At 46.3% G+C, this 12989-nt stretch overlaps 1 protein-coding gene across 1 annotated transcript in view; it reads left to right on the forward strand.

The window, feature by feature from the left end:
• Nucleotides 1–12989, forward strand: part of SNX7 (sorting nexin 7) — a 61536-nt gene that overhangs the window by 25407 nt on the left and 23140 nt on the right. Inside the window, exons 3-7 of the mRNA XM_036272883.1 lie at nucleotides 234–344; nucleotides 666–830; nucleotides 2492–2690; nucleotides 5813–6012; nucleotides 9181–9267. Coding sequence (XP_036128776.1) covers nucleotides 234–344; nucleotides 666–830; nucleotides 2492–2690; nucleotides 5813–6012; nucleotides 9181–9267 — 762 coding nt within the window. The remainder of the gene's footprint in view (nucleotides 1–233; nucleotides 345–665; nucleotides 831–2491; nucleotides 2691–5812; nucleotides 6013–9180; nucleotides 9268–12989) is intronic.

Raw genomic sequence — 12989 nt, forward strand, 5'->3', positions numbered from 1 at the left:
AACGTGAGCAGGATGCTTGCTTCCCGCTGGAAATACTGGAAAGATTGCTTTGTTTCATCTGCTGCATGAAGTGATGACTGCAAAAAAGAAGTGCAGGCTGACAAACACTGAATAATTAGAATTTGTGAACGTTTCTCAGGGGCCCATTTATTTTCAAATGTCTAAAATCACAGTAGGCGATGTCTTCTGTTTTAACATTGCATGTGCTGTTATTTCCTCCTCCTTTTCTGCAGACATCTCGTGGGGAATTTGACTCCAGTGAATTTGAAGTCAGGAGACGTTATCAGGATTTCCTTTGGTTGAAGGGAAGACTTGAAGAAGCACATCCCACTCTGATTATCCCAGTGAGCTGACATGTTTTTCATAGGATCGCCCATGAATCGTTAAATGCCAAAAACCAAATTCCAGACCTTTACACTCAGTGTAATTCCTTTATCTTGGAAACATTTGTTTTTAAACTTTTCCATCTAAGTACAGATTTGCTTTTTTAAAACTGTTGTAATGTTAAAATTGTGTCGTGTTTGGTTTTAGTGTTGTGAATTTTAAAAATTATCTTTGTGAGAAATCCTCACAGGCTCAAATAGTCTTGTGAAATGGAAACGTGTAGAACTTGTCCGGCCCTGCGCCACCTGCAGCTCAGGCACCATGTTCATGTTTTGCCCCAGCCGCTGCCGGAGAAGTTTATGGTGAAGGGGATGGTGGAACGTTTTAACGACGACTTCATCGAGACGCGCAGGAAGGCGCTGAGTACATTTTTGAACCGAATTGCTGATCATCCAACTTTAACATTCAATGAAGACTTCAAAGTTTTTCTTACTGCACAAGCCGGGGTAAAGACTTCTGATTTACACTCATATAATCCTCTAGTGTCTGTATGTATAGAAGGTTGTACCCTTCCTCTTACTTACCTTCATAAGTCAGGCAGCGGGGTCCTTAAATTAATAATTTTTAAACATTGGAGGCATTTAACCCTGTGTGAAATCTACGTCTAACTATTGAAGAAATCTTGTATCTTTCTCAATATATTGCATGCTCATATTTCTCTTGGTAGCTGATTTTTTAAATGCCATATATAGTCAATACTGAACATATACAAATATATTTCTCTTATTGACACTATTTTGAGTAGTAATGGATATTTATTTAAGGTAGGACTTTTCAAGTTAGGATAGAAGTCTTTATTAGATGGATGGATGGATGGATTGGTAGATACCTAGATAGATAATACAATTTCTTACTTTTCCTGCAATTACTGATTTGGGGGTGGGTCTCATTTCTACAACAGAACCAGTACATGTTCCTCTTCTATTTTCTTTTCTCCTGTGAAGCTATAACTCATCAAGAAACATCTCGGACAGCACCAGTAATGTTAAACAATGATTGACCAATGTTGAGTTTACTCAATTTCTCAGTTGTTGCCAAAGTGACAGAAGCTAGACAGTGGTTCATCTCAGCCTTGACAGATAGTCCTGCTGTCCGGGAGCCCTTTGTGACTGTTGTGAAATGAACTGGTGGGCTGACCCCGAACCCTCGAAGCTCTGGGAACATTGTCTGCAGTCAGCGGTGGCTGCGGCAGCTGGCCGGTGGCGGCCTGTGCTGCCTCTGGATGTCCACACTGTCAAGCGACTCTGTAGCCCCCTGGCTCACTGGGCTGCCTGGGCAGGCCGGCACCTCTCCTTACCTGCACACACCGTGATCCCACTTGGATGTTTTTGTTATCACCCAAGTCTGTCCCTGTCCCTCTTGGGTTCACTGAAATAGCTAGTTACGTGTCTTACTAAAAATCTTTCCCTACAGACAGACAGCTAGTGGAGATGGTAGCCCAGGTGACCCCCAGTGAGCTGAGCCATGGTAGGGAGTCTCTATTAACAGACTATTCTGGTCACTTCATGAAGACGAAGCAGGTTAGTGCTGTGCAGTGAGCCCTCTGAAGTCAGCTGCCCCCGGCTCTGAGCCCTGGCCCCACACACTGCTCTTGGACTGAGACTTACTCTTCCTGTGCCCCCATGTCCTTCTGTGAAATGAGGGGATGAAGAGAGTTATGTGCGTAAACTGCACGATGGGGCCTGCAACGTATCAACGTGTTTGCTCCCCTGTGACGAAGGGTTAGCGCAGGGTTCCAGACCTGTTCAGAGAGTGAGGCGGACCCTGAGAAACCCTGTCTGTCACTCTCCCGCGCTGTCCCCACGGTAAAGGTGGCTCGCATCTCCTCTTCCCGCCTTCGCCAGCTCCTTCCTCGGCACCTCCTCCGGGACCTGTCCTAGGAAAGCCCTCGGCGCATGTTTCACTTCGAGGGGGTGTTATCAGGGGGACCGAGACCCAGACTTAGCGCTGTACCTAAGGACACGCCTCTGCTGCGAACCACCGAGAAAAAAAGATGAATAGGAAGCATTTTCATTACCTTCAGTTTATTCTTCTCCTCCGTTCCTTTCCCGCTGGGTCAGGGGACACTGGTGCCTGCTGACCCCGACATGGCGTTTTTCTGTCCTAGGAACTGTCTTCTCACAAGAAGCAGGGGCCGGGGCTGCTCAGCAAGGTGGGCCAGACCGTCCGAGCCGTCGCGCTGTCCCTGAGAGGCGTGAAGAGCCGCCCCGAGGAGTTCGCGGAGATGAGCGACTTCATTGAGGCCTTCAGCCAGAAGATCAGCCTGATAGACAAGATTTCTCAGAGAATCTGCAAGGAAGAGAGGGGTGCGTAGAGTTACTGGAACGTGAGTTTAAAGCTGCTCGACTTCTGACATCACGTGCCGTGCTGGGGGAAGACAGGGTGAAGTGAGCACCCCCTCTGCTCCCCGTGCCTGTCTGTTCTTGCACCCCGCTTCACCCATCAGTCCTCAGCATCTCATCACAGCTATTTCACATTCCCGCCCTGACAGTTCCAATATCCGGCACGTCTGATGCCTGCTGTCTCGTTGGATGCTGTTTTTTGCCTTCTATAAGCCTTGTAATTTTTTGGTAGCTGGGCACGAAGTGCCTGGTGAGAGCAGGTGTGTAAACAGCGGTCACACGGCGGGGAGGTGGGGCAGGGCACGGCCTCAGTCCGAGGTCTCAGACTCAGTTTGAGCGAGCCGCGCCTCTGGACTGAGCCGCACTAAAGGCTCTCAGTTCTGTCTCCCGCCTTAGCTGGGGCAGGATGACCAGAGTGGGCCGGAGTTGGGGCCTCTCTCCCTGCAGGTCAGGCTCTGTAAGCAGTTTCCTCTGAGGTCGGCCTTGCTGTTCAGCATCCATTTCCCCAAGCCCTGGGCACAGCAGGAGTTTTTATCCCACAGACTGTGGGAACCTAGACGAGCTCCTGGGGGGACTCACACAACATTCTGGGGACTAGGGCTGTCTGGAGTTTTTACCTCTTAGGTGGTCCGCCCAGACCTTTGGCTCCTTCTCAGTTCCAGGTCCAGTCTCCCTGCCTCGGCACTGGCTCCAGAGCTGGTTTCCGCTCTTGAGTCTCTGCCCCAGAAAGGCCCGATTTCTGGCCTCTGCTTGTCTGTCATTTCAGTCCTGGAGACAGCAAACTGGATTTTGTGATAGACTTTGTAAACTTGAGCTCTCATTTACGGGGGTTCATGCCAGGAACCTAAACTTGAGGGATCTCTTCTCTTGATTCCGCTCAATATGATGGAATGTCTTCCTTTGTATTTGGGGGGCCTAAACTATAGCGGGCATTTCGTTTCTATTCAAATCAAAGAACTTGGTGATCGCAGCCAGAGGGCTCTCTTTTTATTCTTTCACTCAGCTTTTCCTTGACTTTGTTTATTACGGTTCTCCTGGTTCACTGGGCAAGTTTGTATCGACCCGCACTGGGCTGCTCACCTGTGCCAGGGGCTAAAGGAGGCCTACGGTGCCCCAGGCTCCAAGTCTGCGTTTGCAGTCTGGTGGGAGAAACAAATGTGATTTGAGAGCTGTGTAGTCAGTTTAGACGTTAAGGGAAGCTCTGTATTTATCTTATAATTGATCAAAATGGGTATTGAACAGATTAAATAACACACATTGACATATACACAAATGGGGACAAGAAATAATGAAGAATATCTTATTGTCTAGAAATATTAGCTTAGTATAGCTTTCCTTTAAAATACACGGTAGGCCTAGATACGGAGGGTGGGTTTGGAAGGTCATTAAACCAGTACCTTTGTTAGATGAACACTAGTATTTCCACTGTTTTAAATTTTTTATAAATTTTTTTTCAGTTTACTTCAGCATACAAACTTTTGAAATTATAATCCTTTCATTTAGAGCAGTATGACATTATAGCTAACCCTAAGGAGCAGAAGAAGATGATTAAATATGGAGAACTTAGTTTTATTTATATGGCTACCAGACAAAGAGAAAATGTTCACTGCTTACACATTTCCTACCATGAAAAACTGTCACTAAAAGTTGATAGTATGAAAGCAAAAATGTAAAAGTATTTAGATTTTAAAATAAAGTACAAATTTTTGAATAAATGGTTTATCAAGCATTGAAGAGTCCTTTGGTTATTTATTTATTTGTCATTGATATGAACATATTTATTGAACACATTATGTATCGGGCTTTGAGACTTTAGAAAAATGACGCTCGGCCCCTGTTTTAAGGAGCGTACGGCCTAGAGGGGTGTCAGTTACGCAGGCAGCCCTAACAGAGTGGGTGAACGTGTAAAATGACCACCGGCTCGAATAGAAGTACAACATCATGACAGGCTCATTGAGGACAAAGCACCTGAGAATCCTTTGGAACAAAATAATAAAAGATTTATTTACAATATGACATAAAGGGTTTAAAGTAGTTTGCTGGTTGATGGAAAGGGTAGAGCACCAGGCAGAGGGATACAGCTGTGTATGAATTAGGAGAAATCATGAGATATTCATAACTGAGCAATTGTTTTGGCTTAAATTAAAATATCTTTGGGAGAGAATCTCCGGAGTTGGATCCAGAGAGGCGAGGTGAGGACTGATCGTAAGGACTCTAACTCCTGAAAGACTTCGCTGGTTCTGTACTGCGGCAGATGCAGAGCGAGACTGCGTAAAAGTCCTTGCAGTGGTGCAGGTTAGAGGTGCTGATGATGATGGAAGTGAGGTAGGTAGGTAGGTGGAGGATGGAGGGATGGATAAGAAAGATTAAGATGTATTGGAGCCCTGGTCGGTTTGGCTCAGCGGTTAGAGTGTTGGCCTGCGGTCCAGAGAGACCCAGGTTTGGTTCCCATTAAGGGCGCGTACCTCGGTTGCAGTTTGTCCCCGGCCCTGGTTGGTCATGCAGGTGGCAGCCACTCAGTGTGTCCCTTTCACGTTGATGTTTCTCTCTCTCTCTCTCTCTCTCTCTCTCTCTCTCTCTCTTCTTCTTCTCTCTCTCACACTCTACCTGAGCAAAAAATGGAAAAATGTCCCTGGGTGAGGATAAAAAACAAAAAAGATGTATTGGAACCTGTGGTTGACTGCAGATACAAGTCTAGGCTACAGCATTACTGTTAAGGAAGACATGCTGTCAGGAAAAGGGGAGACGATGACGAGCCTTGTCCCTAGGTCACGGTGCCTGTGAGATGCTCAGGTGCAGTGTGTTTGGTAGGCAGAGGTCCATGAAGATACGGTGACCATGCGAGGTATCATCCAAGCCAGGGCACTCTTGAGAATGAAGACGGATGCTGTTGTTGATTACGCATGGACAGCAGGCATTAAGGGGCTGACCTGAGCAGACCGGGACGACTGGTCCAGTACTGAAGGGTGCTGTCCATCCCTTCTGTTCGTGTATAAGAACATGTGCGAAACAATGAAGCCCCTTTCTTACTGTCAGCAGGGCTTGTAAAATGTATAGAAACTGACTAACTTACTTTTTTTTTTTAGAATATTTTGATGAAATGAGAGAATATGGCCCCATCCATGTTCTGTGGTCGGAGTCAGAGGAAGATCTGGTCGACACGCTGCGGGGCGTGGCCAGCTGCATCGACAGGTGCTGTAGGGCCATGGAGAAGCGTCTGTCCGGCCTGTCGGAGGCCCTGCTCCCTGTCGTGCATGAGTACGTGCTTTATGGCGAAATGTTAATGGTAAGAACACCTAATTATACGTTTCCCTTAGTCCCTGGGCTGAGAAGCTTCAGAAAGGCAGTTTCTGTTTCTGCTTTGCACCGCATCTTCCTACCCAGCAGGATGCTGTGCCCACCGCCCCATGAAGTGGAAGGATACATTCATGAAAGGCAGGGCTGCAGCAGTAACAGCAGCGGTTGATAAGATTATACACAGATGTGAAGCACCCTCAGCCCAGGTTTAGGTAGAATATATGAGTCGTTTTTCCACCCTTTAAAATTTTTACTTTAAAAAGTTGTGGCGTGCCCTGGCCGGTTTGGCTCAGCGGTTAGAGCGCCGGCCTGCGGTCCCCAGACACCCGGGTTCGTTCCCGCTAAGGGCACGTACCTCGGTTGCAGTTTGTCCCCGGCCCTGGTTGGGTTGTGCGGGTGGCAGCCACTCGATGTGTCCCTTTCACGTGGATGTTTCTCTCTCTCTCCCTCTCCCTCCCACTCTATCTGAACAAAATATCAAAAAAGTCGTCGGGTGAGGATAAAAAAAACTCTGTATCATGTTTGAAATGCCTTGTCGTGAAAGAGTCACCCTGCCGCTGCCGGGTGGCACGTCAATCCGGCGATAGTTCTTGTCATCATGCAGAAGGCGCTTGGTGGGACCCCGATGTTTGCTCTGCTCTGGGAGCCCAGAGGAAACCCTCATATTAAACGTTTCCTTTTGCTGCTGGAAAAGGCCTTTCTTCCCTGGGAGCCACGTTTTTGTTGAGCCTTCTCCGGGCAAGTTCAGGTTTGCAGATATCTGGGACTTGGTGATGCTGTCTGCAAAGCCCGAGTCGTCCTTGGGGTCCCCTGCTCCCGCAGCCGGCACAGGCTGCTGCCGCGGGCCTGGTGTGTCGGGCTCCCAGGCACCCCGCTCCTTCCCCCACTTACCACTGGAGCCGCCGCTGGTTTCTATTTTCATGCACTCTTGATCGGGGGCTTTATTTTTTTATTTTGCCTCTGTCTTAGTAAGAAAAGCTGTCTTTGCCTTTCTGCATGAGATCGGCCTCTTCCGTGTTTATCAGTTAGGTTTGCCTTTCACAGTGCCATTGAACAGTCTGTGGCTATTCAGGTTTCTGTCGTTCCTCTACAGCATTGGGGTCCTCCTGGGGACAGACCCTTCTCACTTCCCAGGGCCGCTCATGTTCCCCCCGGCAGCCTCCCCTGGGCTCCCAGTGCCCTTGGCTACATCCTATCGCTTCACTTCATTTCGATCTCTTTTGTGTGACTGTCCAAAGAGAGCTGATTTGTGTCATTTAAAGGAGCATATTCTTTTCCCTTATTAGAGTGTTTTGCTCTTTATTATGTCAAGATAGAAATTATGCAATTTCAATCATGCATCATTAAAGGTAGGGAAAAATTATAAGAGCAGCCAGAAAGAATCATTTTGTAGGTCCTCCCTTGATTGTGTTATTTGGTAGACTCCTAGGGTATAATCAGCAGTACTTCAGCTGCAGGCTGGTTCTGTTTTATATCGGAAGGTTTTCTTCAGTGTGAGCTCAAATAATGAAAAGCATACGCCTTGACAAAATGATTACATTTGGGTAATTTTTACTACTTTTATTCTGAAGCAACCAGCCTCTTACTTAACATGTCTGCCTACATGAAGCACAGTACTTTGTATTTATGGGAACAGACTTTAAGTAAATGGGACTGAATGTTATATGTGTCATTGGGAAGGGCAAGGGTTCCTGACATTAATAGCAATTAGTGAAGTAAATATAAAAGAATTTGTGATTATTAGTTGAACTTTGCATTGATTTCTTTAAAAATGGAAGACTATTAATCTCTTTATTCATTCCTTTTTAACTTTTTTTCTTTATTGATTTTAGAGAGGAAGGGAGAGGGAAAGGGAGAGAGAGAGACAGAAACATTGATGAGAGAGACCATCGATTGGCCACCTCCTGCATGCCCCTGACTGGGAATCGAACCGGTGACCTCTTGGTGCATGGGTTGACGCTCAACCACTGAGCCACACCAGCTGGGCTCTTCATTCATTTTTTAGGATAGTTTCACAGGCACATAACTAGATTTAATAGTGTTCAGGCTGTCTCTCACTTCTCACTCGGATACCGGAGAGCCACCTCATCTGGGCCCCATGGAACTGACTTGTGTCTGGCCTCTTCCCTGCCTCTGAAAACACCCGAGAGACCTGTATCTCGTTAAGTCCCTTCCCTCGTATCTCCTTTGCTTTGACTCTCCCTGGCCGGATCATTTCCCCACTAATCTGTGGAGGCCACTGCTCTCGGGACCTTTTTGCTATCTGACTCACGCTGTGACAGCCAGCGGAGGAGGAGTGCAGATCCCAGGGCTCTGTGGCCCTGAGCCCCGAGGAGGATGTCTTGGAAGAAAAGCCACTCACCAGGGAAAGACGTTGTAAAAGTCTAGCAAACACTGTAAAAGTTACAGATGAATTCTGCACTCATATTCCTCCACAAAGGTGTGTTAAGTTTAATGCCACCGAAACAAGAAATCATGGTTATTCGGGAAGACAAGATGAAACTCCTATCAGTCGAAGAAAGGGCCATGATTTCTCATCCAAAGCTGGGCTAATTGATCAACATTTACATATAGAGAGCGATATATAATATCTCTATATAAACATTTACATATATTTTAAATATGTTTTTATTGACTTTTTTAGAGAGAGAAGAAGGGAGAGGGGGAGAAACATCGATATGAGACAGACACATCCATTGGCTGCCCCCTGTGCGCTCCCTACCGGGGATCAAGCCTGCAACCTGGGATGTGCCCTGACCAGGAATCGAACCGGGACCTCTCAGTCCATGGGACGAGGCTCAGTCCATTGAGTTACACCAGCCAGGCAACATTTATATATTTTAAGCTAAAATAGAATCTTAAGCTGTGAATGCTCTCGGGCCTGGCTCCCCGCTGCCACCGGCTCAGGAACTGTGTCTCCTTCTTGCCTGGGGCGCACCGTCGAAGTTGTTCCTGAGATAGCCAGACCAGCAAGATGCATGCTGGGAGGGCGAAAGGCTTCGAAGAAATGTCCCTACATACATGCTTTCAGTGTGGTTTTTAAAGATTGAAAAAAAATTTAAGTCATTATATCCCCAAGCGAATGATGACTGTTTATATTCTGAAATGTCTATGTTTGTGATACGGAGATTTTTAACTTCTCGTGTTTTATACGAAGGGTGTTATGAAAAGGAGAGACCAAATACAGGCGGAGCTGGAGTCCAGACTGGAAGCTGCGGCCCATAAGAAGGCAGACACTGACCTGGTAAGTTTGTCAGTTTCTTGCTGTGACTATAGAATTCTCTCAGCGACACAGAGCTCTGGAACGTGCTTGTTTTCAAGCGTCCAGCAAACGAGACTACAATTTCTCCCCAAAACCTAGCATACACTGAGTACCCAGTGAGTCTGCAGGCTTAACAAGAATGCTTTCTGCCTTTCTGTCTTATATTGTCTATTAAAATGAGTAAAATATGAAGTGAATTTTTTTAAATTGGAGGGTTAGAAGAAGGTAGGAAGTACCCAGCATTGTTCTAGAAGGTTAGCAAATACTTAGTATATAATTCCACTTATCTAGTTTTATAAGATATTTATACAAAATATGTTGGTTTCTTTTTTCTTTTAATTTTTTTTTCTTTATTGATTTAGAGAGAGAGAAAGGAGAGGGAGAAAGAGATAGAAACATCGATGAGAGAGAGCATGGACTGGCCACCTCCTGCACGCCCCCCACTGGGGATCGGGCCCATAACCTGGGCATGTGCTCTGACCAGGAATCGAACCGGTGACCTTTTGGTGCATGGGTCGATGCTCTACCACTGAGCCACACTGGCCGGGCCATTGGTGTTCTTATACACTTTGTTCTAGATATTGTAGAAACCTTTACAGAGGAGAAGTGTCCGTGTTTTCGAGTTGAATCCTTTTCTTTTTTTTTAATCCTCACCCGAGGATATTTTTCTATTTATCTTCAGATAGAGTGGTGGCGGGGGGGGGCATCGACCAGCTGCCTCCTGCACAACCCTGACGGGGGGTCGGGGGGGACAAACCACAACCAAGGTACATGCCCTTGGCCGGAATTGAACCCGCGACTCATTGGTCCATAGGCCAATGCTCTGCCACTGAGCCAAGTGGGCCAGGCTGAATCCTTTTCTTAAAGCGCCTTTTTATGGAAATTTTCAAACGTAAAAAGTGGTCCAATGATATAATGGACTCAAATACCCATCACTGGGCTTCATTAACTTTCAACATTCACCCAACTTTTCTCAGCTGTTTTTTTCCTCACTATTTTTTCCTGAAGTGTTCTCTCTCAAAGGATACTCTTTTGTTCTAGACCCTGTATTATAATTCCAGGTATGATATTCTCACACACAGTATTTTAGTATTTACATTTTGTTTTCAGAGTAATACTGTCAGATTGGAATTCCTATTCTCGTTTTAAAGCTGAGCAAGAGGCTTAGAAGCTGGAGTAACTAGGCCAAGTTTATATAGTTCTTGAAACACAGATGGGATTGAGGTGATGGTTTCATTTGCTTCCCTCAGACCATGCTGCTTCTCAGAGAGCAAGTTTAAAAAGGGAAAGATTAGCCCTGATCCATGTGGCTCAGTGGTTTGAGCGTCATCCCGTGCACCAGAAGGTTGCTGGTTCTATACCCAGTCAGGGCACATGCCTGGGTTGCAGGCTCGATCTCCAGTAGGGGTGTGCAGGAGGCAGCTGATTGATATTTGTTTCTCATCAATGTTTCTCTCTGTCTGAAATCAATTTTAAAAATATTTAAAAGGGGACAGTTAGCACTCTGGTTAACTTCTATTGAGTTCTCTGTGAAAGAGACTTTCTTAATCTTTTTTAACTCAAGGGTGTGGATGAGTATTGAGTACATTTACGGCAGATGGCAGACGAGTAGGAGCATCCTTGAGACCTCGTTAATCTGTGTTGTAGCCCCTCCCCCCACCCCTCCCATCCAAACTGCTGTCATTGCGCCTCACTTGACTCCTCTCCTAACGCAGCAGATATGGTATCCTTACTGCTTTTCTTTACGGTATCTTTCTTTCTTCCTCGCCGTGTCTATAATCTACGCACATTAAGGGCAGGACATTTTTGTCTCCTGAGGTGTCTCAGCCCCCAGCACCTTGCTGGGCAGAGGGCAGTCACTCAGTAAGCATTTTGTGGGTGAATGAATGAAAGGAACCGCAGTGATGGCTGTGATCCGCAACAGCACTGAGACTCAAAAAAGAAGTCGCTGCAAAATCAGCCTTTGTGCAAAACATTGGGACGTCACTGAAAAGTGGCTATGGATTATCCTCATCTTTCTGGATGACGTTTAGGTTTCAAAGTCAAGGTCATTCTCCTGAATGGGGTACGAGTGGGTGTGGTGGGCAGAGGAGGAGAATGGACTCTGTGAAAGAGAATAACAGAGAACGTCAAAGCAGTAGAACTAACCCAAGATGACCCTTTTCCATTCAGTAAAGGGCATGTGTGTGTGTGCGTGTGTGTGTGTAACTTTTTAATTTTATTCAAAGAGTCAATTAGCCCGGTGGGTGTGGCTCAGTGGTTGAGCATCGACCCATGCACAAGGAGGGTGCTGGTTCAATTCCTGGTCAGGGCACATGCCCAGGCTGTGGGCCAGATACCCAGTGAGGTGCATGCAGGAGGCGGCCAGTCGATGATCTCTCTCATCCATGTTTCTATCTCTTTTTCCCTATCCTTTCCTCTCTCTCTAAAATCAATAAAGAAAAAAAAAGAAACAAAAATAGTCAGTTAGAAGGAATAAGGGGGGTGTACATGTACAGAAATAGTAATTCTATCTTTTGAACTGTACAATTTTTTATTTGTTAAATAATTTTTAAAGATATTGAAACTAGTGATTAGATAAAATTTTGCTCTTGTCTAAATACTAGAAAAAGTAAATTATTTTTCAAGTTTCAGGAGAGTAGTAAAATGGCTTAAAAGCCAGACATCTGTTCAGAAGGGCTGCTATTCATAGTTCAAATGGGAAAGGAAAGGAACAGTGACTGGGACGACTCCAAGCGTAAATCACAGGAAGAAATAGCTTTCACCCAAATGCGGCTCGGCTTTCTGAACTCAACTATGAAAGCACACTTTTTTCATTTGACTTGCAAATATTTTGTCTTTTGCTCTATAAGAATTTCCTTGATATCTCGTTGTAACCTAATGATCCATCTGTATTTCTGATTCTGTTTGTGCATGCTAGGTCCGCTATAAACTATTTTTTATTTTTTTACCTAGTGAGCTGCTGTGTTGTGAGATCTGAGAAATTTGAAACTTCAGTTTTTGCATTGTATTCTGTAAGATACTTTTAATGAATTAGGGTTTGGAACAGACATCACAAATGTTTTTTTGTTGCCATCAAAACCAGTACTTCCGAGACCGTGCGGGAGTAACGGGGGTTGAGAATGGCGCCGCATGTGTTCGAGCAGTGTATGGTTCACAGCCCTCACTTCCGAATCCGTGTCAGGATGGTGTCTTTGGGAGAAACCTTCAAAATGAACCCGTCATGATTGGTCACAGAACAACTGGGGGGAAGTTGCTTAGAAATATGCAGGATAGGGTCACCATGGAAACGCACCCTCGTGAGGTCCTTGGAAGGAGCCATCCTTTGCAGTCACCATGGCGACCCTGGCAGAGAACTGAATATAGCAATCGAGCCTGGTTGTTTACCATGGCAACTCAAGCAGGGCCACTTTGGAGACCACCCCGGGGCCATTTCTATGGAGACCTGCTGGCGCTGCCCTCAGAGGCCTATCAGTCACTGTCGGTGGAGGCCACGGCGGATCGGTGAAGCAGCTCGGGGTCAGGTCTCGACCTGAAGCTCTCCCGGAAGGGCGAGGACAGGGCAGGCCCGCCGCCGGAGAGGCAGAGCCCGTGTCCCTGCAGCGGCCGCGCTGGACGCGGCAGGCGATCGCGCTGTGGGCTCTGGGCCTGCGCCTGCCTGTGGCTTGGTGTGTGCTGTCAGGTGGCGAGGTTGGCATTCCCAT

Source organism: Molossus molossus, unplaced genomic scaffold (genome assembly GCF_014108415.1).
Source record: "Molossus molossus isolate mMolMol1 unplaced genomic scaffold, mMolMol1.p scaffold_m16_p_20, whole genome shotgun sequence".
Lineage (NCBI taxonomy): Eukaryota > Metazoa > Chordata > Mammalia > Chiroptera > Molossidae > Molossus > Molossus molossus.